This window comes from Equus przewalskii, chromosome 4 (assembly GCF_037783145.1).
Source record: "Equus przewalskii isolate Varuska chromosome 4, EquPr2, whole genome shotgun sequence".
Classification (NCBI taxonomy): Eukaryota; Metazoa; Chordata; class Mammalia; order Perissodactyla; family Equidae; genus Equus; species Equus przewalskii.
Window position 1 is genome coordinate 91,067,324 of NC_091834.1, and position 27,407 is coordinate 91,094,730.

The 27,407-nt window shown below is 39.4% G+C and overlaps 1 protein-coding gene across 12 annotated transcripts in view; it reads right to left on the reverse strand.

Annotated features, from left to right (window-relative positions):
* DGKI (diacylglycerol kinase iota) overlaps positions 1-27,407 on the reverse strand; it is a 424,664-nt gene that overhangs the window by 270,385 nt on the left and 126,872 nt on the right. For all 12 annotated transcript variants that reach the window (XR_011539629.1, XR_011539628.1, XM_070617836.1 and 9 more), the window contains exon 2: positions 6,544-6,652. Coding sequence is in view for 10 of the 12 variants with exons in the window: in XM_070617836.1 (XP_070473937.1) it covers positions 6,544-6,652 (109 nt within the window). In the remaining 2 variants the exon portion in view is untranslated. The remainder of the gene's footprint in view (positions 1-6,543; positions 6,653-27,407) is intronic.

Consider the following 27,407-nt stretch of genomic DNA (forward strand, 5'->3'; position numbering starts at 1 on the left):
AGAGTCTTGGTCTGTTACGCAAGTGAGAAATAAACTTCTCTTGTAGAAAGCCATTACATGTTCGAGTCTTTTATTTATTGCAGCCTAGTCTACCCCAACTAATACAGGCCTCTTTTCTTTACTCATATTTTTGTCTGGATTTCCTTTTATTATCTACATCTACCCCCAAATTACTTACCATACACTAAACAGGAATCTCTGAGTCCTCGTTTCTTCTGCTCTGTACTCTAATTCTGACATTCTCTCTGATATTTTACACTGCTGCAAAATGAATTCCCCTAAAATATAGGTACGTTTATGCCTCTCTCTTGCTCAGGATGCTTAAATGATTCCCTATTGTTTATCAAATGAAATCCAAATTTAATCTCCCATGCTAGAGCTTCCTTAATGGCACCAATCTGTCTATTCTTAACCTTCCTTACCTTCATACATTTTACTCTCTTCTAAATATAGCCATATTTTCCCTTTTTTGCACCACATATTTGTTTATTACATTCTTCCCACCCAGGAACCTCTTTCTCTCTTCTCTACACACCCATCTTGAAATATCATCTCAGAGCATCCATCTGTGCCAGACAGAAAAAATAGCTCTCCCATTTCTAAATGCAGATAACATTTCTTCTGTATTTGTGAATGCTGAGACAATTCTCTATACAAACACATATATTTACATGCATCGATCTATATATAGATGAATCCAATTACCTAAGAATGAAGATTCACCTAGGTAGACAGATATGATTCCTTGCTCTCGAGTTCTACTGAAATCCTAGTAATGGTTATAGGTAAAAAGATAAAAGTTGAGGGGGGCAGGGAGAATGTTATAGGCTGAATAACACTACAGATAGAGTACACTGACACCAGAAGCAAATAATCTACACAAATGAAGATATTTACTTCTAAAAATGTTTTGAAATAATAAGAAAATTATAAATATGTATCATATATAAATGTCCTTATAAATTCAGAGAGGAAAAAAGTGTTTATCTGGACTGTCTCCCCTTGAAAATCTTCAAGATAATAACAGGTAAGATCTATCTTGGAGGGCTTAGATCTGTGCTGTCCACAAAGCACATGACTATGGAGCATCTGAAACGCGGTTAGCACTAATTGAGATGTATTTCGGTGTAAAATTTGCAGCAGATTTTGAAGGCTTAGCATGAAAAAAGAATGTAAACCATCTCACTGATAGTTTTTATATTGATTACATGTTGAAATAGTAATATTTCTGATAGTTTTGGTTAAACAAAATATGGTGCTAAAATTAATTTTACCTATTTCTTTTTGCTTTTTTGAACATGGCTACTAGAAAACTTAGGATTTACTTTATGACTCACCTATATTTCTATTGGACAGCGTTAGTTTAGATCATCATTTCCTTAGAGGCAGAAGTTTAGACCTAGATACTTCTCACTGACCTGTGAAATTATAGGATTCTACGATTTCCCCCAGCAGCCAGTGTGATTTAACTTACGACTCTCACAATTTTGGAAAATAAATGACTAGTGAGGGTGCACGAAATCATGCTAGATCTGTCCCTCTATTAACATGGCTGACTAGGGCCCAAGACCTTCACTGATTTATAGTTGGTTAGTTCCTCATGCTCTGCTTAGCAATCTGAAACCTTGATTAGCTTGATGTTTTTTGAAAAGGGGATGGGAGTGGGGCAAAATCTTGGGGTGGGAGTCACCATCGGTGATGACAGCCAAACCCGAAGGTAAAAGAGCATATAAAGAAGGCACAGGTCTGCAAGGACTTGCCATCGGAAATAAGACTAAAATGAGAACACGTGTACGTGAGTGCATATGCACGCACACACACACACCTGCCTCTTCCTGGCTTTTCATTCAAGGTTTCTAAAGATAAGATGACCTCATTTCATAACCCAGTTTGAACCAATCCTGCATGAAGACTCTGTTTCCCTAATCTTGTCCCTGACCCAAACAGTGATGCAGTGCACTAACTGTGTTATGTTTCCACCTGCCTAGGAGAAAGCACTTCTTTTCTTAGCATTGTCAACTAGAGGAAAGGAAAGGTGGTTTGCATTTAGCATCTGACTTGGTTTGTGTTGACGTTCTCATTTCCGAAGCTCTTGGGACTGGAGGAAATTTTCCAGTGAGCGAGGAGAAAGTGAATTGAAATCAAGGTTTAAAACCAATGTGCCCTCTAAGAAAGACCAGGGTGGTTGTTCCACCATTGCTTTGAGAGTTGTTTTAGGCAGTGCAATGGGCCAAAACAAATTACAAAACAGTGGAGACAGAATGGAGACCTGCCTCCTATGCTCTCTACTGTAATATTAAAAACAGGGAAGAAATCTCCAGGTCCAAATTAAGTCCCCATTGCAGGAGAGGCATGTGACATTTAAGAGAAGACACGTATTATCTGTGCAACAGACACATTTCTAAATGGGCTAACTCACTCATTTAGAAACTTGGATTCCAGCCCAGGAGATGAGAATATTTTTTCCTTCTTTAAGTATTACTCCCTTTCTAGCAATTTAGCTTGTTTTCCCCGAAACTGGCTTGGCTGACATGCATGGCACAGCATCAGAGGCAGCAGCCCCTGCAAGTTGTCACCATGAAGGTAAAGAGAAGATGCCACTGGGATGAATGGGAAGATGAAACAACTGTGTGTGCTTTAAGATTTAACACGATACACTGTATTAGCAAGGAAATTTAAAAAGAGTTACTTGGGCTTCAAATAGCATAAATCTATTTATTTTCCAAGCAGGCTTTTGATTCATGTCTACGAAGCCTTTCAGGAACTGGAGATTATTTGAATGCCTGTTGACTCCCACTGAAATGTCCCCTTCTTGCTGATTGAGCAAAAAAGCCGTAATCAATTAGTTCTCTGACATAAGTAGCCAGACAATTACCAGGCCTATGATGCTGTGCCCTCCCCTGTAAAGAAGAAAAAACAAACAGAAGACATTGTCGTTCCCTTCAAGGAGCCTGAAAGCTAACTGAGAATCTAGAAAGACAACCAAAAAACACTAATTTGGCTCTAAGGTTTGTAAGAAAGCCCTGTGCACAGGCAAGAGAAATGCTGGCAAAGAGTCATCACGGAAATGAGACTGTGTGGGGCAGAGAATCCAAAAGTCATAACAAACCATTTGAGTAAATCACAGCAGGAGAGAAGTTGTTGGACTTTGAGGAACAGACTAAAAATAAAAGAGAGATAGTATATATCACTAAGCAGGAAAATGAGACTATGAAAATGGAATACTTGAAGGAAATTATTAAGTTGGTGTACCCAAAGCATAAAAACTGACTTCTGCAATAGTATACTCCTGGCCAAAATACACAAGCGCCCACCACCTGGCTCACTAAATCAGTGCTCACCTGTGTTTCAGCCTCTGCTAAGCAGGCCACTCCTCAAAGCCTTTTGCCAAAGGATATTTAGGAAACAACTGTGCCCCATCAGATGACTTTGGCACATATACTAGAGTCAGAAAGGGGCCCTCCAGGATTCCACAATAAGTAGAAAATCGGGGACCAAGATCCTAATTCCAGGTTTACTCTGACTTGCCTTGCAACTCCAGACACGCCATGAACAGTATGTGTTTTCTCACTGGTGAAATGAGAAGAGGAAAGGTGACGTAAGTCAGGGGGTCACAGTACTATAGGCCTTTGAGATGACATTCTTCCTTCTGAGCTAAAGAGAATTTCAACAGAGAGTCAAGAGCGGGGAAGGGGAACAAGGTGACTCTTGTCAGCCCTGCTCAGCCCCTAGGAGCATCACTTAGCACTATTGGGACCCTTGACCTCATCAAAGCTAAGGAATTGGAGTTCCTCCTTTTTTTTATTTTATTTTTTAAATTCTTGCCACCCTCCTCCTCATTTGGGAGACTCTTAAGAGCCTCCAAGCAAAATCAGTGCTCAATAAATGGTTACCATGAATAAGTAAAGATTGATCATTTTAATACATTTCATCCAGAAGAATGGGTTGACAGAGGGAGATAAGTAGTCACACTGCTTTCCCACAGAGAAGCAGACAGGGGGTGGGATAAAGGGAACAGGAGAGCGAGGTCAAGCCAAAGGACTGGGCTGACACTTTACGCAGAACTGGTTTAACTCCTCGAACAGATGGGCAAACTAAAGTGACACAAATGAAATTGGTGAAAAGCACATTTGTCAGGAAAAGCCAAAAATTTTGAAGCAAGGGTGAGCCTTAGCAAAAAAGTCACTGAAATGTTTTTAACAATCTGCTTCTTCCTGTCTTCTGAGAAAAATGTTTTACCTGATTGCAATAAGGAATTGTAGGGTTGGTCACTGTTTGGCTTCCGTTAACAGTAATATTAGCCCATAATTACGGTGTTTTTCAGTAACATCTTATAACTCCTCACACATCAGATCTCTAAATAAGCCCTCAGCTGGAGTATCTTCAGACAAGGCTTTCGATTTTCCATCCATTGTTAAACATCCCAAAGTGTTTCCTGCCATGCCATGATTCCAACAAGCCACCATGGCAGGGTGCCCATGTCAAAGGAGAGGGAGGCACAGAGGACTTAGTTCCTATTTGCTCTTCCCCCACTATGTCCTGCAGCCTCCCATCACCAGCCAAAAATACCATTTTGATGAAATATTAGAGTACATATCTCTCTACAGGAATCAGAAAACAATACGTTCTAGTCAAGCTTCAGCTCAAGCAGGACACTTCTTTTTAAAAGCGTTTTCTGATAACCGTTTCCAACATCAGACAGGGTTGGAGCATCCTTCCTCACACTCCAGTGACTCTCTGTACTTCTAGGTGTCACCACCCTATATTTCAACTGTCGATTTCTTTTCTGCCCTCTGCATTCTAAGCTTCTTGAAGGCAGAAACCATATATTCCTCACCTCAAAGTCCTAAGGAATTGACACAGGTTCTAGAACAAAGCAGGTAATCAACAAATGTGTGATGGATAAATGAATGCATCAACTACTCTATTTCTTAAAAAATAAATATGCAGGCTACACAGTTTATAAAGAACTTTCACACTTACTGCCACATTGGATCCTAACAATACCCATGAAGTTCCTCTTAGGGAGAGGCCACATCTGTCCCCGTCTACAGACAAGGACACTGAGGCTGAAAGAAATCAAGTGACCTGACTAATGTCACACAACTGGCAGAGAAGGGAGTGAATGTATGTCTCCATCCACATGACTTAAACTATCTTCCATTAGCATCTTCCATTTCAAATAGGGTCCTGCTACTTTAGATCGCAGAATTGTTTGGGACATCGAGAACATGAAACTAACTTTTTTGGGTGCCTGATTCCTAACACACTCTCATCATTGGTCCATGCATGTTCCTCTTTGATTTTATCTGTTTGTTTATATACTTAATTATTTTAATTATGTAAACATTAGTATAAATATATTCCATACTCTATTATGGTTAAGAGTTTACTAAATAATTGTCCTGGGATAAAAGGAAACTCCAGGAGAGGAACATTCTTCCTGAACACAATTCAGTATGCTCAAGTGGTCTCTGAGCACTCTCAGGACTCCATCAAGGGAGAAGCTGCGTCTCAATTAGATCCGGTTTTTTGCCAGGTACTTCATAAATGCTGGCAGCCTGCATTGCTATATGTCCAAAATGTAAAATAAGAATGTTAATAAGTGTGTGCTTGGGAAAGAGGGAGAAATGTTATAAAATACAAAAAGACATTAAACTGTGGCATATGTGCTAAAATTAAAATAAAATAAGAAAACAACTCCTCTCCTTTTCCCCACCCTGCCATGCTCTTTCATTTGGGAGAAGAACATCGGTTACCTCCTCTGCTCAAACTCAACTGAAAATACTAAACAAGATTCACCATCAAGACCAGACCGGCAGAATTTCAGAACAGCGCTTCTCTACCTTCATGCCATTCCTTATGGTCCTTCAGGAAGGGGCAAAGCCTTCTAGTCTACAGTTAGAGATGTCTTTGACCAAGAACTTGACTCACTGAAGACTCTCAATAAATGTGTCTAATTGACTCAAGAATTTCAGACTGCAATCTTCAGCTTAAATTATTAGTTTTTGTACAAGTCTATCAGCTCAAATGTTAAAATCAGCTAATACACACAACCCACTGATACAGGACCCATCTACCTTTGGGTGAGGGGAGGAAGGGTAGCCAATGGGAGGACACGAAGTGTCTGGAATGTAAAGTGAGGTCATCCTCTCTCAGGAAAAAAAAAAAAAGCACCAAAAAAGAAAAGGTAGCTTGAGCTGAGGAAATCAAACTCTGATTCCATGATGTTGCTAAGGGTAAGCTCTATTCATCGTCAACTCGATAGGACCAAACAAAACACATGCATGGAGGTACTTTTCATCTCACAGCTGCAAATCCAAGCAGCAGGGCTTCAAATGATTCATGAAATTTTTATTTTAGTCTTCCACACTGACTTCATAGGAGTTGGAAAATGGAGCTACAGCTTGGGTATCTGAAGATGGGTCAGTCAGCAATATTGAAAATTATTAAATAAGTCTTACTCGTAACTATAGGAATCCTGAGGATGAGAAAGACACACATGCAACTGAATTATGTTTAAATGAAAACGCCGACACCTACACTCCAGTCCAGAGTCGCTCTGGGCTCCTTGGCTGGACCGTTTGCCACAGGAAGGCTGAGGGGATGCGCGGGAGCCAGGTGCTGCAGGCCTGCCCGGGAGATGGCTTTCCTGCAGCAAGAAGAAAAAAACACAAAGAAAAACCAACATCAGAAGGTAATACAGAGCTAAAAATTTCCTGTGGGGTGGAGATGATGCCTGGGTTTGTCTTCCACGTGTGAAAACCTTTGCAAATGTAACAGAATGTCTCTCTCTAAAGGGCATGGTGAAGGTAGAGCATGGCAGGTCTCAAAAGACAGGAGGACTGAGGGGACCACCTTTGAACAATATTGCTTCAGGACCAGAAATTAAAATGTAAGCCCCTTTTCAGGGCAGAGAGCAGAATGCAGGTCTCTCTGTTTACAGAAAAGGATCTAGAGCTGAAGCAGTCACAATACTTGGACACTTTTAAAGCTGCCAGAGACCAAAAGCAAGAGAAGTAGGCTCCTGAGGTCTTCTATTGAAATTCCTCCATGTGCCAGCAAAGCTGGCTACAGCATCAAGTTCACTCTTGCTCGTCTCAAGAACATCCTCCCTTACCCTCGCAGAGGACTTCTACAGAGAGCTTGCTCGAGGTTCTAAATGGGAAAAAACTGACTGGTGTCTGCTAAGAAATTGTACATGCTGAAAGACCTTACCAAGATAGCTAACCAAGGTTCATGGTAAGAGAAAACTAAAACACGTTGGTTGGATTTTAGGTTTGTAGAACATAACAGAATTCAGGTCAGAAAGGAGGGAATGAATGAGAAGAGGTTGAGAAAGTCAGCCGTGACCTCGGTCTGCAAAGATAAGAAATAAGAGGAGTTGCTTTTGCAAGCTAATATGACCATTGCTGAGCCAAGAGGAGGGAGGAGAGATAAGAGCATAGTGGAGAGAATAAGAAGAGCAAGATAAAGGAAGAACGCAGGGCTCACCCAGGAGATCTTGGGGCATCATCATGAATAACAGAAGTTCACTTTTTGAACAGCTCCATCAAAAAATGTCAGACAAGTGTCTCAAGCTTAAATATGAGTGCTGATTCATGAACTAACTAAGCAGCTCCCTGGAAGCGGGAGGGGCTTTCCCTCTACAGGAGTGTCCACGTGTGCTCTGAGAACTACCTGAACTACAATCAGGTGGGTCTGGTGACTGCAGCTCTGAGTCCTGGATTGGTCTCAGGGTGAGGCCCAGGAGTCTGCATTTACACACACTCCCCAGGGCCTTCCTTCTGTGAGCGAGTTTTCAAACTGCTCTACGGGAGTGTGAAAGGATTTTAATCTGAAATGGAACCGAAGGACATGAAATGGAGAATCTCACACATGTGAACTCAGGAAAACGAAACTTAAGAACTGAGAGACTGACTTCCTCTAAATGCCTAATTTACAGAAGGCCAAAACTTACCCTCGACAATGAACAGCTGCCAAAAATCCCTTCCCATCTTCAAGCCAATGAACTTGCTGCTTGGACTATGAATAGACTCCCCTCTCTTTACGCTCCTTGCCCATTAAAACAGCTCTCCTCAAACCATCAATGGACTCACCTATAGCTTCCTACAGTTTGCACGTCCCAAATTGCAGTTATCTGCTATTCCCAAATAAACGCAATTTCTGGTATTTTGAGCTTGCCTCAGTTTGCCTCTTTATTTAGGTTGACAGGAGCAGGTATGTTTGGGTAGGTGGGGGAGCACTAACTTATCCAGGCCCATCCAAGGAAAGCATCAGTAACCTCACTATTCACTTTACCTCCATTAGCTCTCTGCTAATTAGCCTGTCTCATAGGATGTTAACACTGCAGTAAGAATCTGCCATCTCTGACACTAGACCCGCAGACACACTGGGTCTCCAGGGAGGTCCAGATGCACAGACTCCTTCACCCATCTCACTATACAGAGCAACAAGGCTACAGACAGTGAGACAGGGAAAAGGAAGGCAGTGATGGCCAGATATATGGTAGGTCTCATCATAACTAAGCCACTGAAGGAAAGGGAACTTGTCCAGGAAAGGGGAAGGAGTCAGAGCAAAATCTAAAAGCTTTGTTGGCCGGTAGAAGGCAGATGGGCTCTCTGTACTACCACTAATCTCTGCAAACTTCACCCAGAAATGGAATTGTTGGGTAAAGTTGAGCAAGATGAACAGCAGCCCCCAAACCCAAGGAAATGCTGAGTAGGAATCCAGAAAGGAATCTAGGCTTGTGCAGCTACTAATCAATGACCAGGCATGTCTGAGAGCTCCACAAATGTCCTGCCCTCTTTTTTTTCAGCTGATACGTCTTGAGTAATTGGAAGTGATCATAAAAAACTTGCCGGTAGCCTATTTTCAGAAGTTCCCAGTGGGCAGTAGGCAGTGTACTTGCTTTATATAATTCCTCAAAGGGTCATTACAAGTATGCAGTTCTTTAATGAAGACAGTCTAAAGACACAATATTCTCTATCCTCACTTTCATGAAAACAAATAATTAACAACATCAATTTGGCCCTTCACCCCAAAGTATATTCCATTTCATTGAGCAATAAGAAGAGAATATTGGAAGATACTTAAGGGGTGATCTTCATCCCCCAAGCATTTTTCTCCACCTAAGTTCAAGGAACTTCTTTAGCATTTTTCATTAGGACTTTTCTCCGGCTTTGAAGGACTCCATATGATGATTCTGAGTCACAGTTTTCATCACAAAAAAACCAGACCTCTGTTGAATCTAGAATCTTTAACAGTCACCATGACCTAAATTGAAACATTCCAACAAAAAATAGCAAACAGTGCCTAAGCACACAGCCTTAGAAGAGCTGAAGAATTCCTAAATCTTGGGTGAATGAGAAAATACAAACCCTTCATCTTTTCATGAACAGTCACAGAGAGTTGTGATCAGAGTGAAAAAGAAGAGAGGAAATAAAATTCTACTGTCACAGTAGAAACCACAGGACTAATGAGTTTAACTCATCCAAAGATGTAGACTTTGACTCCCAAAACCTGCTTCCTCTTGCTCCTTAGGACCGCCAGGAGGGGCAAATCGCTCAGATAATCAAATTAGGATGCCAGGCACGCATGCGTCTCTAGAAAAGCACAGTGGCTATGAGATAAGAGACATGCAAACATTCCACCTTGGCCAAGCCTGGCAATGAAAGGGACTCTTTCTGGCCTGTGAATAGAAATGATTAAGCAAATAAAGGCTTTTGTTGATGGTTTATTTCTCATTGCTGATGCAAATTTAAGGTTGGTTTTCTGTAACATTAATAGAAGAAAAGTGTCTATCTACTACACATGGAAACATTAATTAGGGGGAAAATAAGCAAGAAACAGGAAAGTCGCTGCCAGTCTGTAATTGTAAATGGGGCTTACAAAAGGACATTCCATAAGAAAGAGAATAGGAAAAACATATGTAGGTACTCCAGTGGGGTGGGAGGTAACTTCTGGCTACAGCTTTCCATTCTTCTAAATAACCATGGAGAAAATCCTTTTTTCCATTAGTTCACACATGTATACACATTTTCTTCCAAAATAAGAAAGCAATTTCATCATTTCTCAGGCCTCAAATAAAATTCGTAGATGTTATTTTTCTATTTGGATTCATCTTGGGTGTGGAAGGTGACATTTAAGAGTCTGGTAGAACTTGGTGTGTGTTGAGGGGGCAGAGATTTTATGCTGCAATTTGGTCTGATAAAAAATCAATGAGGTTTCAACTTTTCATTCTTTCCTCCTGCTCAGAATCATCCCAAACCCACAGTCAGTAAAGCCGTGAAATGCCAACGATTCTTTATATTAATTTTACAACAATACTTCAGCAGGATGATTATAATGGCAAAAGAATCTTTGAAAAGGACAACTGCAATATGAACTCTAAAATACGAAAAGAAAATACTCTATAATGCAGTTTCAAAGTCACAGTTAATGTTGATTACCTGCCATGAAAGACCTGTACCATATTTAAAGTATAAAAGCCATCATACATTTTAAATAGCATTCTATTATTTCCCTCACTTCATTCAATAAGACTATAAACTCCTAAAGGACAGGGCTCAATTCATCTACTAATCTTATTACATTCTAGCCCAGGGGTAGACACAGCATATATTCGATAAATGCTTTCTGAGTTAATGAATGAACTTGACCAAGAAGCTAGGCAAAACAGCTTGCTGATTAGATCAAGTGTTGAGAAATCTGATTAGGATGATTTGAATTATATGCCAGGCCTTGCATTTCAGAGATATTCTTTCCTGAAAGGGCCAGAAATCCTTCAAAGCAGCTCTTTCAAGATAAAGGAAAACAGAGGTAGAATTCACTGTTAGGAAGCCTGAGACAGTCAAAATGGCTTTGTGATTGACATTAAAATAGAATCCTATTGTTAAAACACTTGTAAAGTGTTACAATATTATTACACTTGTAATATTTTTTATTGTGTTTATTGAAGGAAACATGCAAGATACACTCTTCATGAAGAGAATTTTTAAAAATCTATGGGCAAATATGTAAATCAGTGGTCACGTAGCCAAGATAGCCTCTAATTATCCATTTTGCAAATTTCTCTCAATTCTCTCTGGTTCTGCTCTGAGTACAGGCTGATATGGCTCCCACATCTCATCCATCCACCTCTTGCCAACTCCCTTTCCAAGTGATACTTGGTGGGAGAAGAGAATGAGGAGCCCGCCTGCTGAGAGGAGGAGCTGCGGAGTATCAGGAGGTCCCTTAGCCAGCAAGTCTCCTAAGATAAGCAACTGACACATGAGAGATTGAAGAACTCACCTCCTTGTTCTAGAAAAGGAACCAGCTGTCTAAAGCGTTACTCTGCTCCTTGGTTTAATTCCCCAGGTACATCAAGGCGGATCTTAATCATTGTGTGTTGGTGTGTTTTTCCCCCCATACGTCCTAAATTGGCACTAACTTTGCTTATACTCAAAGCAGCCCACAATGCTGTCTGGTTGATTTAGACGTGCTGCCTGCAGTGAAAAACTGCCCCAACCCCACTCAAATTCCAAATATCCCGCCAGACATTTAGGCAGGGAAACAAACCTTGGGTAATTCTTTAAGCCTAAATCTTAACCCATATTGCAGATGAACTCAAAGCATTTTTTGACAATTTAATACATATTGACATTTTCAAGATATAATTATGATTGAAATAAAGGGTTCTAAGTCATTCAGAAAATCACTTTTGGTATTGAATCTTCAACACGTGTTTTAGTCTGCCTTTGTAGCTGTTACTTTCACAGAGATTCTCCAGCAGTGGTGATGAACCTCTGCCTATGGGAAACTCAAGCATCAGCCTATTTAAAAGCCTTCCAGGTATTTCTAATGTGTATTGTGGGCTGAGAACCACTGTTCTACATAGATCTGCAGGCATCTGATACTTCATTATGTCTGCTAATGTGACTAAGCCCTGGAATTTACACATTGAAATACACTCAATCCTTCAACAATGTATTTACAGAACGTCTCTTTAATACCAAGCACTGTTCTAGATGCATAAGATACATGAATGAATAAAACAGACATAAACCGTTGACTTTGCGAAGCTTACATTCTTGTAGGAAATACATTTTGCCAGGTACTGAATCACTTTACATATCTTATATGCCCCTCACAATGAGGTAGGTACTTTTATTATCCCCTATTTTTTAATTAAAAAAAATTATAGCACAGAACAGTTAAGCTACCTGTCCAAGATCACACAGATAGGAAGAGGTCCAAGTGAGATTTCAATCCAGGCATCTAACTCTAGATTGTACATACTTAACCACTACACATCCCCACAGTTCTATAGAATGCTAACAGCACACACATAGCAAAAGAGACATAGAATACAATTAGCTTCTCACCATGCTAATTTTGTCATTGCTTCCATTAGAATTACCCCAGCTCCACAACAAGAATGTGACCTTCTGGAGCGAGGCCAGGTTGGAAGGCGTTAGCGTACACAGGTTAAGAACACACCTTACCTTACCAGTCACTAGCTATGTAGTCAAGTCTCTGAACTCTTCTAGCTTCGGCTTTCTTGTAGGTAAAATAAGAACAATATTACCCAACACATAGAGTAGCCGAGATAATTTTTTTTAATATGTGAGGGATGCTTGGCACAATAGTAAGCACAATAAATAGTCAGTGCTGTTACCATTCTCTTACACGGCATTGGCAGTCAGAGCTAGGTATATGGTAAATCTCTGAATAAATATGTGCTTTTTATTTGATTGCTCTCAAATATTCCAAGTTCCCTGGACACTTCTGTTCAGTCAATAAACATTTAACAAGCTTCCGTGACGTGTCAGGCAGTTCAAAGGGGTTATTCAAACAGAAGATGATTCTTCTAGTCACAGGAAAGAATTCCACGGTTGCCAAAGAAATCATCCTTCTCCCTCAACTTGCCAAACAGCCTAATGCAAAACTAAAAAGCACCACCCTCTCCCCTCAGACAAATTTACCAACATATTAAAAAAAAAAATGCAATCCAAATGCCATTGGAACTATTTATTTAATTATATCCATGTAAATGAAGGCAACACCAAAAAGGCATTTTGTTTGTTTGTTTAATCTGTAAAGCCGACTGGCTGCTAAATGCCCCTGAGAACTTGTGAACTCATCTGTTAGACAGGATTGATTTCGCAAGCCCAACTCATCAGAACCACATTCCTAAAGCAGTGTTGGCAGAGGCTTGGTGTAGGATGTGGAAATAAACCACATTTTGAAACAAGGTGAGATTTCTTAAATGGGATTCTCTCCAGAGTAAATGATGTTCTCCTCCTTCAGGTATCAGTTGAGGGAAAAAGAAATCCTTGGGAATGGAGAAAAAGGCATCAGACTGTGACAGGTTGAAGTGCGTCCCCCCAAAATTCAGATGCGGAAGCGCTCACCCCCAGTGCCTCGGAATAGAAGCCTATGTGGAGGTAGGGTCTTTAAAGAAGTTATCGAGTTAAAATGAAGTTAGTGGGGTGGGCCCTTAATCCAATGTGACTGGGTCCTCATAAAAAGGGGAGATCTGGACACCGAAACACACACAGCAAGAATACCCTCTGAAAATGAAGGCAGACTGGGGTGATGTATCTACAAACCAAGGAATCCCAAAGATGGCCAGCAAACCTCCAGCAGCTACAGGAGAGGCCTGGAACACATTCTACCCCACAGCCCTCAGAGGAACCAACCCTGCAGGCTCTTTGACCTCAAACGTCCAGCCTCCAGAACTGTGAGACAATAAATTTCTGTTGTAGAAGCCACTCGGTGTGTGGCACTCTGTCACAGCAGCCCCAGCAAATACACATGCTTCAAAACTAGACCCAAAGTCGGGATTTAGTAGGAGAGGTTTCGGCGAACTTCAAAATGTTGACTTCTCTTTTCCAGTTCCTCCCATGAGACTTTGGATACCTTCCTATCATAAGTCTACCCTTCGGAAACTAATAATACTTAAACAGAAAGACATTCCTATGAAAAACTACTGTTAAAAACAACATCCTCATACAAATAGATAGTGAGCATCTGACGAAGTTTTATTTAACTCAATGAGATAACCAACAGGGAAGATGAATGCAAAATCAAAGTGTATATAAGAAATTGTGATTTACAACAGTCAGGAAAGAAATGCCTTAAAAGACTGCTAGATCTGATCGAAGACTAGTTAACTTTCTACTGGCTAATGAGATCTCAATCTCTGTGGCGTGAACTTTTCTTTTGGTCTATAAAATCATAACATACCAGCTTTTCACAGGTTAACCACTAGCCTTATGGGGCTATAAACTACCAGCACCACTATCAGTTTTGGATATTTAATCAAATATACAGAGACAACAAAATTACAGTAAGCAAGAGTTTCAGGTAAGAGTCCATTACTAAGTAATAAGGTTATGCTTCTATTGGAGCAGGCTAATTAGAATATGTTCTAGTAAAGTAACATTTAAAAAAATCAAACAATAGGAGCCAGTCCCGCGGCCAAGTGGTTAAGTTCACATGTTCCGCTTCGGCAGCCCAGGGTTTGACCAGTTTGGATCCTGGGCATGAACCTAGCACTGCTCATCAAGCCATGCTGAGGCGGCATCCCACATAGCACAACCAGAAGGACCTACAACTAGAATATACCACTATGTACTGTAGGGGGCTTAAGGGAAAAGAAGAAAAAAAAAAAGAAAATCGGCAACAGATGTTAGCTCAGATGCCAATCTTAAAAAAAAAAAATCAAACAATAGGGCCGCCTCATGGCATAGTGGTTACATTCAGAATGCTCTGCTTCAGTGGCTGGGGTTTGTGGGTTCAAATCCTGGGCATGGACTACACCACTCATCAGCCATGCTGTGGCAAGTGACTGACATACGAAATAGAGGAAGATTGGCACAGGTGTTAGCTCAGGGCTAATCTTCCTCAAGCGGAAAAAAAAAAGAAAAAGAGGAAGATTGGCAACAGATGTTAGCTCAGGGCAAATCTTCAGCAAGAAAAAACACTATTTTCCCATAGTCAAAATTTGGGATAATTTTATTTTCACTACTCATGGTTCAAACTATTAATTAGAATCCCTTGTGTAGCTTTATATATGTCTGGAATATTCTGGGAGATCTCTTAAAATAAATTATCTCATTCTCCAAACAATAATGATAATAATTTATTGGGCACCTAGTATGCATTGGACATTCGTTTAACCATTTTCTCTTAGGTTGGAAACAGACTCTGAGACAAGCTTTCAGGTTTCCTGGAGAGTTTGTGGGAGAGTGAGGGAAGCAGAATTGGCAAAATGAGAAGCTAAACAGTGATGTAATTGCAACAAAAGTCTCAGTTGACTTCACCTGAAGTTCTAGAGCTGGAGTGGCCCTTCAGAGTGGCCGCAATTTCAGGGAGAGACAAGACTTTGAACCTCCACATCAACCAGTCTTTGGGTATGGGCAGCCCCTTGTGAGAGTATAATCATGGGACGAAATTCTCTGACGCCAGGAGCAATGCCTGGGAAAGGGGCTTAGCTGTAGATCATCAACATCCAGCACTCCTGGAAGCTGGAAAAATGAACATGGTTCTGAGAAGGCATGTGGGCAGCAAACGACAGCATCCACTACACACTTCTAATACTCATGACAAACTTATGAAATAGATAATTTTATTATGCCCATTTACTGATGGAACCACTGACATTAGAAAGTTTAAGTAACTTGTATACGCCATAAGTTAACAGTAATAAAGCCAAGATTGGAGCCAGATGTCTGGCTCCAATGGTTCCATCACTCTGCATTCCCTCTGGAAGGGAGAGGGAGAGAAAAGAAGAAGAGTCACAGAGGGAGAGGAAGGAAAGGATCTGAAGATGGTACAAGGCCTGGGCATGCACTGGAATGAAGTGATCAGTGAAATGCCCTAGTGTAAGGGTCACTGAAGAACATTTAAGGACACAGTCTAATATTCAGTTGGAAGTTGTTGTATTGCTGTGATGAAAATGCCTCCTTTGTCTCCTCCTCCATATTTCCCACCTGCACTTAAATCTTCAGGGAAGTCTACTCCTTGCCTTAAAGGCAGTGGGATTTTATGAATGTGGAAACTAAAGAAGGGGCTGAATTTTACATCTAGGTCAATGAATATAGAATAGACTTTACCTACTGGGATAAAAAGATAATCCAAAATTGAAGAAATTTAGAAAAAGCACAAGCCTGGGAACAGAAATAACCTTAAGAACATAAGCCCTCTGGGAATCCACAGAAATTTTAGGGGAAAGGATTTGTATTTCCATGGGGTTGTTCCAGTAAAACTATCAACAGGAAAAGTTTATCTTTAGAGACCCCCCTCCCCATTTCCATGCTAGACACTGTTCCCTACTCCCTTCATTTCTCATCACCATGGCTCCTACGCTGCCTCAACCACAATCTTGCTTAACTGATGGTATCACTGAATAGATAGCCCAACACAATTTTGTAAACTGAAAATGGTTTAGGATATGTCCCTCATAAGGGTATCTGCATCCTCAAAAGGGACTCATAAAAATGCAAAAACCTGCAGGAACCAAAGGAATGGAGTCAAATGAGATTCAAAGCAGCTAAAATAATTTTCCTAAGCCACAATCCAGAATATTGTAAATGTAGATAGGGGATGGGGGACTGGATTTAGAGAGAGAGAGAGAGAGACCCACCTAGCTAACTTAAAGTCAGGCCCAGGCATAATGGCTAGGCTTACAGAGAGGCCCAAGAACATCCCTACACGTTGAGAAGACACTGCCAACTTGTATCAGCGAGGCAAGTGTCCTGGCAAAAAAGAGAATTCATCTCAGATGTTTCAGATGGAGACTTTAGTAAACGAATTACTTAAAAGTAAGGTTAGGGAACAAACCGCCAACTGATCTCAAGACTTACAATAAAGCTAAAGAAACCAGGAGCTAGTGGTATTGAAGAAAAGGGAAAGGAACGTCCAGACACTCAGAGACTAGACAGCAGGTGAATGGTTGTCTTGGTGCAGTAAACCAGAAGTAATATAAAACCAATCTAAACCTCAGCCTTATCTTTAGCAGACAAAGAAGTCCAGGCACATTCATCTCTTCTCACATTTCTTATTTTTCAAATCTTTTAGGCACATTTGCAACTCTACTAAATTCTCTCTGAGATCACCATGGCTCTCAGCTGTATCTCTGAGTGCTAGAGAGCAAAGTGCCTTATTTAAGGTCAAATAGCTAGTTGGTGGCAGAGCCAGGAACAGAAATAAAGTCTCTTCATTCCAGGCCAGTTTGTCTACATTATCATTGTATGGCCTCTGTCCATCCCATCCAGTTTGGCCTGTAGGTGTACACGTTCTTTCCATTTTCCCTGCCTCCCTAGCAACTAAGTCATCACTACCCAGATCCTCATGTTTCATATGTGTCCTGCAGGCATACTTGCAAAAAAAGAAATAGTGATAAAAACGTTTAACAAGCCAGAAAGAGAAAAAAATGTACTCAATCTGACAAAGAGCACGTATCAAAAATTTACAAGTAACATCATACATGACGGTGAAAAACTGAACATTTCCCATCGAAGATTGAAACAAAGGAAGGGTGTCTGTTCTCACCTCTTCTAGTCAACATTGTGCTAGAAGTCCTAGCCTGTGTAGTAAGGGAGAATAAAAAAGTAAAGAAAAGAAAAAGGCAGACAGTTTGGGAAGGAAAAAGCAAAGCTGTTTTTATCTGCAGATGGCATGATTGTGTGAAATCCCAAGTAATCTACCAAAATCTACCAGAAATAACATGTGAGTTTGCAGTCATAGTGTACAGAAGCCATATACAAACATCACTGTATTTCTATATACAAGCAACTACAAATTGAAAAATAAAATATTTTAAATACCATTAACAATGGCATTCAAAATCATAAACTATTAAGCGATAAATCTAATAAAATATGTATAATACCTCATACTGAAAACTACAAAACATTACTGAGAGAAATCAAAGAAGTTGTAAATAAATAAAGATATCATATGTGTATACTGAAAGACTCAATACTATTAAGATTTTAAATCTTCACAAAGTGATACATAGATTCAACGCAACCCCTACCAAAACCCAGCTGATTTTAAAATTTATGTATAAATGAAAAAGACATAAAATAGTAAAACAATCTTGAAAAAGAAGAAAAAGTTGGATGACTTTCACTACCCAATTTCAAGATCTACTATAAAGACAAACAAATCGAGAGCATGTGGTTACTGAAGAAAGAATTAACAATTAGATCAATGGAAAAGAATAGAGATTCCAGAAATAGATCCAACCACGTACAGCTTCAGAAGAGGCACTGAAACAAATCAATGAAGAATATCCTTTTAACAAATGATGCTGGAGAAACTGGCTGGAAAAACAAAATTAATCTTGACCCCTATCGCACGCTGTAAACAAATAATGCTTCAAGAGGGATCACAGATATAAACCTAAAAGCTAAAACTAAAAGCTTCTAGAAGAAAACATAAAAATATCTTCACAACCTTGGAGTAGGCAGTGATTTTTTTAGATAGGATGCAGAAAGTTCTAACCATAAAAGAAGAAATTGATAAACTGGACTTCATGAAAATCTAAAACTTCCACTTATCAAAAGAAGTATCAAAAGATACTTCTGCTCACTCTGCCATTCCATTCCTGTGCCAGCAGCAGAAATGGTAGAAACAGGACCTCTGAAAAGCTGTTCCTTCATAAAAGCAATGAGAATATCTGCAAAAAATTGTCAAAATCATATTTTTCAGGACTTGGGAAATTACCAATTGATTGGATGAGGTTAGCAGCAGCACTGGCCTGAGGGCAGGCCAAGCTCACTGTCTTGGACTGGCGGTAGCTTCCGTAAGCTCCACCAACCAGGGGCTCATCGCCTTAGCTCCCTCAGCACTGACCATCCTGACCAAGATTTTATCCTATCTTCCAGCTGATCCCGGGATGGTAGTAGCATCTTGCTGCATTCTCCTAATGCATGGGGTCTCTTTGTTTTTTTGCCTCCAACTCAGCCAAAATTATGATGATACTAACAAGACTGGACTCCCTCTGCAAAAAGAAAAATTTCACCTACCTGGACCTGAAAGCATGGGTGAAATCAATCTTCCAAAATTTGTGGGAACCAAATACTTGAGGGAAACCCAATTCGTGCCCCATTTCCGCCTGGGAGTCACCCACCAAGTGGTCTCTTCACAACATCATTTCTTCTACTGGATAGCCAGGTGGACAAATCCACCAACTAAGCATACACCCTAATGGGGGTTGAAATGTCCATAGACCCTTCTTGCAGATGCCTTTAACTTGTATGATTACTCACTTTGAGCCCTCTCCCTTTACCCCTAGTGACAACAATAGGAGTGAGGGAAGCATGTAAACTTTCTTTACTAACAGAGTACTCCAAATAGAGCAGCATCTTCTCCTCCACCCTCCCTTTACATCGATTTATATCCACAGGAGTGGAGGTGAAGGCTTTGGAGGAATGATTTTATGGTCTCAGCCCTCCCAGTAGGTATCTGGCCTTAACCACTGGCTGTTCTCTAAACTTAGAATGTGGGATACTCAGCGTGTTTATGGTTTCGGCTTTGGGACTTGGCTGAATTTCCAAGATAACAGAAAAACTCTATTCACTGAGAATTTTTAAGAAAGGAGTAGGCAGTATATTTAACAAAAATAAAATGAGTTTCAGAATCAGACTTTTAAACATTCAGTTTTTTTTTTCAGTGCCTACTATGTTTCAGGCTCTAAATTAATTGCTGATTGTACAGAAGGAAATGTAACACACACAGTCCCTCTTCTCATTGAGCTTATGCTCCTGGTTTAAAAAAAGACAGACAATAACTAAGTAAATAAACACATGAATTATTGCTAATACACATAACTGCTATGAAAGAAACAATAGGAATAATTGGTAGAGAATGGGAATTACACTGATTAGGGAAGATTACTATGAGGAGGTGACAGAAATAGGAATTAAAGTAGCCCAGCTCTCTCACTTAATAAATACATGATCTATCTATTACTTCATGTCTCCTTGACAGTTTCTTCACCTGTAAAATAGGAAGAATAACTTATACCACACACGGTTGTTGTGAAGATTCAATTAAATAAGAAGATTAAAGGCATCTTTTTCCTATTACTTTCCTTGAACACAGTAAAGGTTTTAAAAAGGCATTTACTATCATCAAATAGAGGATTAGCATTGTAAAGTGGAAAGAGAGCCAGACAAAAAAAAAAACCACATTCAATACTTATTAATTTTATAACTCTGGGAAAGCCATGTGACTGCTCTGAGCTTTCTTTTTCTCAACTGTAAAAAAGAGAAGACAATATCTTGCAGAAAAAGAGACCATAAACTACCTTATAGGATAAAAATACTTATTTGTAAAGCTCTAGTGTACTTGATATGATTAAATAAAGAACATATACTCTGAAGCAGAGGTGGATCTCTCATGAAACTAATGATGCTTAAACTTTAGGGTCTCTCACTTTTATAGGCCACTATGAGTACTAGGAGTCACAGAAGTTTTCATGTGGGAGGGGGAGACAGGACACAATCAGGAAGTATTTATATGTAAACATTTCCGGTGTACTATCTAAAGAGATGTCAGAAAAAAGGGAGGCTAAATCTCAAAGACTCCATTCATGGGTCTACAGAAAATGTGTCTGTCTTGAATATTGGCACTGAGTGATGGAAGGGAAAAATCTTCCCTTCATATTTGACTACAAGCTAGCCTTTACATGGGTTTGTTTCCTGGGTTGTCCAAAAGACTTCAATCCAAATATTTAGTATAAAGTAGCACTGGGTTAGTAAATTTCCCTGAGTGTCTAAGAAGCAAATATACAACTCCTCCCCTGAGAAACCATTTTTAAACCCCGGGCTCAAAGAATTCCCCAAAACTACCATGACACGTGAACTCTCCATCAAAAACCACAAACACAGGAGAATAAAAACCACTCAGTGATTACAAGCCAGCAAAAACAACAGACTCTATAATACTAAAAGTGTCATATATAAAATAATTATGTGTAATGTCTTCAAAGAAATAAAAGATGGGGTTAAAATTAAGATTGAAAAACGAGACTGTAAATAAATAACTATTTTAAAAGAATAAAAATAACTTTTAATACGGAAAACTATAATTAAAAATAAATAACAAATGGGTGTAATATCATACAAAATCAACAGAAAAGTTAGTAAACAACAATAGATATCTAAGTAAATTATCCAGAATGCATAATAGAGATAGAAAATATGAAAGGGAAGGAAAGGTAAGAGACACAGAGAACAGTGAGAAAGTAAATCCAACATGCATCTATCAGAGTTTCAGAAAGATAAGAGAGAGAAGTGGGAAGAGGTAATATTTAAAGACATATTAGAAAGCCATTAAAAGCACTCAATAAAAGGGGAGCTGTGTTCATGTGGGAGAAGACTCAATATTTTAAAGATGTCAGTGCTCCCCTGAATGATGTATGGGCTCATAAAATTCCAATCAAAATTCCCATATGCTTCTGGATGAACTTGACAAGCTAATTCTAAAATTTACACAGAAGAGCAAAGAACAAGAGCAGCCAAGTTTACTGAAGAAAAAAAGTTGGAAGTAGGGCTAGCATTAACAGATATCAAGACTCGTTATAAAGCATCACCAACTAATACAGTGTGGTATTGAGACAGGAATAGATAAATTGACCAATGAAACAAAAAAAGAGACTCAATAACAGACCAAAAATATATGAAAACTTGATTTATGACTGAACTGGCATTATAAAATAGTGAGGAAACACATTTTCCAATAAATGGTCCCAGAAAAACTGCTTATCCCTATAGAAAAAAATGAAATTGGGGCCGAACCTGTGGCCGAGTGGTTAAGTTCGTGCACTCCGCTTCGGCAGCCCAGGGTTTCACCAGTTCGAATCCTGGGCACGGACAAGGCACCGCTCATTTGGCCATGTTTAGGAGGCATCCCACATGCCACAACTAAAAGGACCCACAACTAAAATATACAACTATGTACTGGGGGGATTTGGGGATAAAAAGCAGAAGAAAAAGAAAAAAAGATGGGCAACAGTTAATAGCTCAGGTGCCAATCTTTAAAATAAAAAAATGAAATTGGACCCTACCTCAAAGCATGCATACAAATTTATACCAGGTAGATTAAAGATGGAAATATGAAATACAAAACTATGTAACTTTAAGAGAGAATATAGGAAAGTAATTTCTGTATCAAAGTAGAGGGAAGCATTTAATAAATAAGCACACACAAAAAAATCCAGATATTCCAAAAAGAAAGAAGTTATAAATTCAATTAAACTAAGTAATTGTGTCTATCAAAAACTCTATGAAGAGAGTGAAAAGACAAGCCACAAAATTAAAAAGATATTTTCCACAAATATAACTGACGACGAATTAGTAGAAATCAATAAGAAAAAGAAAAAGAAACCATCCCCCAAAAAAGTGGACAAAGATTTGAAGAGGTACTTTACAGAAGGGGAAACCCAAATAGAAAAAAGCAAGGAAAGAAGAAGGAAAGAGGGAGGGAGGGACCGAGGGAGGAAACCTGCTCAAATTCATTAGCAACCAGAGAAATGGAAATTCACCTCCCCCTCCTTCTCCCCATTTCATTCCTCTCTCTACCACTTCAAACCCAACACGCTGGCAAAAGTTTTAAAGTTTCAGGCTTAACACTAACTCTTGGAAATATTAACTCTTGGAAAGATACAGAATTTACATATTGTACAAGATGGCACAATCACTTTGGAAAACAACAGGTGTTGTATAGGAACACTGAAGGTGCACATAGCACAAGAATTAGCAAGTACACCCCCAAGTTATACACCCTAGATATCTCTGGCACATACACACAAGATGATATCAAAAACATCATATCAGCACTGTTTGGTATAGAAAAATATGGGAACAGCCCAAACATCCAATGAAACAGAATGGATAGAGACATTGCAATATTCGCAGTGCGAAATAATACTCTATAGCAATGAAAGTGAATGAGCTACAGTTCCATAGAACGAAACAGATAAAACTCAGGAACACAGTGGTGAGTGAAAAATGCCAATTACAGAAGACATACCTTTGTAGTTCATTTATACAACATTAAAAATAAATCAAATAGAACCATACTATGTATTCTTTAGAGGTGGCATGGCATAGAGGTAAAGAGCACGCAATCTGCAGCCAGCCTGAGTAAGTTGGAATTCTGGTTACTATACTTACTAACTATCTGATTAGACAGTTATTTAACCTCTATATACCTTGATTTCCTCATCAGTAAAATGGTGATACTAGTCTACCTACCTCTAAGGAATGTTTTAAGGTCAAATGAGTATATGGCACTTCGAAGTGTCTGTCATACAGAAATCGCTATGCAAAAATGTTATGCTTCAATTATTATTAAAGATATAAATATTTGGTGAGAAAAACAATGAAAAGCAGGGAATGACAAGTAAAATTTTCAGGACAATTAGAGGAGGCTAAGGATGGATTAACAAAGACATCAAGGAGGACTTCAGAGGTTCTGGTATTCCCTTTGCTGTTAAAATGGCTAGTGAATACTCAGGTATGTACTGTGTTATTATTCTTCATAATTTACGTTTTATAAATATTTTATTGTATTCTATCTTCTTTCCCTTCAAGAAAAAACAATCAATTTTAAACTTTATAAAACTAGAAACAGAAAAGGGAGATGTGGGTTAACACAGTCAAGGTACTGCTATCCACTCAAAGTTGCCACCCTAGAAAATACGCGCAGAATCTCTCTCAATAACAGAGGGCATTTTACTGAGATTCCAGCATGTTGTTAAAAACACGAGAGATTCTTCTTTGGAAATGCCTTCTGAACCTGCCACCATTCTTTTGAACACTCTGAATGTTGACAGTCCTCATCCTTTGAGGATAGATTTTATTTTATCCAAACAGTAACAAGCTATTTAAAAACCACCTTTGATAGATGAGATGGATGATTTAGCCCCTATGAAAGATAAATGCCATAATGGTGTGTTTCATGAAACAGTTTCTCAAAGTAACTCCAAAGAATCGTGGACTTCCAGGATTAGCAAAGTAATCAAATCCAAGCTTCCTCACAACTCAGGAACTAGTTCTGCCAAGAACCCAGACAAACGGCTAGTCAGCTCAGCTTCGAATTTCCAAGTAACACCAAACTAGACACAACACCCTAGAGCACGAGTGGGGATGAGCACTGATACTTGCTCATTAATCTAACTGCTATATTTTCTAAGTTTATAATCTTTTGTTATATCTTATTAGTTAATATTGGACGACTGTTGCAGTTTTGAGATACCAAAATCTGATTTCTACCATCAGGCGCGTTAGCTCTCTGTCCCAGAGGAGAATCAGTACAAGTTGATAAGTTGATAAGCATTCATGCATGATTCACCTAAGTCATTGATGAAAGTAGCAACCAGGACATGACCAAGTACAGAATTCCTGCTCAAACAGAAACCTGCCTCCAGTTTGGAATTAATAATATTCGTGGGGGTGGTTTCCATCTTGACCATAGAGAAACCACAAAAAGCTATCAGATGCATTGCTGAAATCTAGACACAAATTATCTATGAAATTTACCAATTTATAATACCAATTATAAATTTACCAATTATAATAACCCTATCTAATAAATAAAATGAGACTAATTACATATGTTTATTTTATTTACATATATAGGTATATAATTTATATTTTTATTTATGTAATACATATACTTTATTTAAACATATTTTATTTTATTTATTTCATACTAGCTCATTGTGATTTTCCTTTCTAAGTCTACATAAAATGTCTGTTTAAGGACTCTTTGGGGAATTTTGCATAGGTTGTCATTAAACTTACTAAGCTATGATTCCACCTGCATAACTTTGACAAATGGAGTATTTTCCTACCACCATTCTTCCAGGTACTCTACCATTTTCAATATTTCTCAGACGTTATTGGTCCATGGTTCTGTGATCAAAGGAAACCTTCCCTCTTCAAAGAAAGTAGGTTTTTTAAAAATATGTTCTTTTTGATCTTGAATTCTTTCCCAATATCAATATTTATTCTGCTCCTCTAGTTTTGAGATAATTCTCCTTCGTGGAATTACCTGAAGCAATATTGGGCAAAAATCCATGTCCTTTAAAGATCTAAAATTCTAACATTATTTTCTTTTAGGATTCTTTCAATGGTACAAAATTGTTAGAAACATCCAACACACACTTGCTTTAAAATACATATTTTAAACAATGCAGACTGTCCTAAGGCAATTTTCATCTAAAAAAATGTGAGTGCCCATAATCGCTGCTTTTTTATTTTTCCTCTATTTCTTTGCATGAACTTTCAGATGGTTACCCTAGATAGAGGACAATGACATATTCAGCACAGAAAGGGAAGCAGGGAAGTGGAAAGGGAAAGAGAAGCAGGGAGAGAGGGGAAAACAGCACAGTACAGGTTGCCCAAATTCCGTGTTTGATCTTGATTCATCAAATTTGACATGCAAGATAGGAGGCAGCCAGCATCCCACAACTACCACACAAGTTGGTCCTAGACAAAATCCTTCTATGTTACCATTTATTTCAAGCCACCTTGTTATGGACTGAATCTCTGTGTTGCCTTCAAATTCATAAGTTGAAGCCCTAACCCCCAATGTGATAGCATTTGGAGGTGAGGTCTTTGGGAAATAATCAGGTTCATATGAGGTTATGAGGGAGGGGTTCCTATAATGGGATTAGTGTCCTTATTAGTAGAGGAGGTGACCAGAGCTCTCTCTCCCCCATGTGAGGACACAGTGACATGGTGTGAAGGTTGTCTGCAGGCCAGGAAGAGAACCCTTATCAGGAACTGAATCAATGAACACCTTCATCTTGAACTTCCAGCCACCAGAAATGTGAGAAACAAATTCCTCTTGCTTGTGTGTGTATATATGTGTGTGTGTGTGTATATGTGTGTGTGTGTGTGTGTGTGAGGAAGACCGGCCCTGAGCTAACTTCTGTTGCCAATCTCCCTATTTTTGCTTGAGGAAGATTGTCCCTGAGCCACTATCCTTGTGCATCTTCCTCTATTTTGTATGCAGGACGCTACCACAGCATGGCATGATGAGCGGTGTGTAGGTCCGCACCCAGCATCCAAACCCATGAACCCCAGGTTGCCGAACTACAGCATGTGAACCTAACCACTACAACACCAGGCTGGCCCCCAAATACCTCATGTTTAAGCCAGGCAGTCTATGGTATTTTGTTATGGCAGCCCAAGCTAAGACAGATCCTAACTATAGCAATAAGATATCTTACTGAAATTAAATATTATCTATAAAATTACTCCCCTGCTTAGAAACAAAGTAACTCCCTGTTCTCTCCAACATTAAATCCATATTTTCAACCTAGACTTTGAGTTGTCCCACCCACCTCATCCCTGCATTCATTCATGCCAGTGTCTACCTCATTAATCCATTTATGAGGTCTTTCCATCAGCTAAAGTAAGTCGCTCATTTCCATACCTTCACAAATACTAATCCTTCCACCTGAAATGGCCTTGCTTTTACTTTCTAGCTGTTCATATTGTTATCTTCCATACCTCCTTTCTTATTAGAAAGCAAAAATAAAAATAACCACCAGAAGAACTATAAACCATGAGCCTTCTCTGTGATTTCCCATAATAAAATCACCCTTCTCTGTTTACTGGCCTGGTCCTTTCCACATCTTGGAAAGCCTAGATTTGTGGTTTGGTGTTAAAGATTCTGATATAATTGGTGTGGGTAGGATCCAGGCCTTGATATTTGGAAAACCTCCCTGGAGAATCAAAGGTGCAGTGGGGGATGAAAGCCACCATGGGATCAATGTTCCTCAGTCCAGCTGCGCAGAGTCACCAGCCAAGCTTTGGAAACATTCTCCTAATTAGGAGTCACCCATAGACCTACAAGATTAGACGCTCTGAGGCCTAGGCATTTGTATCATTAAACAGTTCTCCCCAAACCCAGATTGAGAAGCTCAGGCCAAAACAGTGTGTCAGTCTGATGGTGGGGCAGGGTGGAAGGTTTGAGGCCTACTGCCCTCTTGTCCTCCCATTTTGAAAGTCCCTTAAAATCCAGGAACAACGTCCCTTTTAACATCATCCAAAACATCATTTGGGTATCACATGGTGACTTACAAGGTCATTATTAAAACCCCAGCCTCATTTAGGGAGGTACCATAGCATATGCCCAGCAGAATAAGCAAGTGTGGGCACATGCAACAGTGCCCTGTTTTGTGCAAAAGAAGAAGAGGAATACGCAAAGCAAGAAGGAAAATCACGTGTTACTCAGAAATGCTCTGTGCTCCCTGAAGACTAACCACATAATTTTGATACAACCCCCAACTTATTATATTAAGAAGCACAGAACAGGGAGTGAATTCTGCCTAGATGGCAAGTAGGGAGGGCTTCACCAAGGAGGTGGCATTTGAACTCAGTCTGAGAAGAACTTCA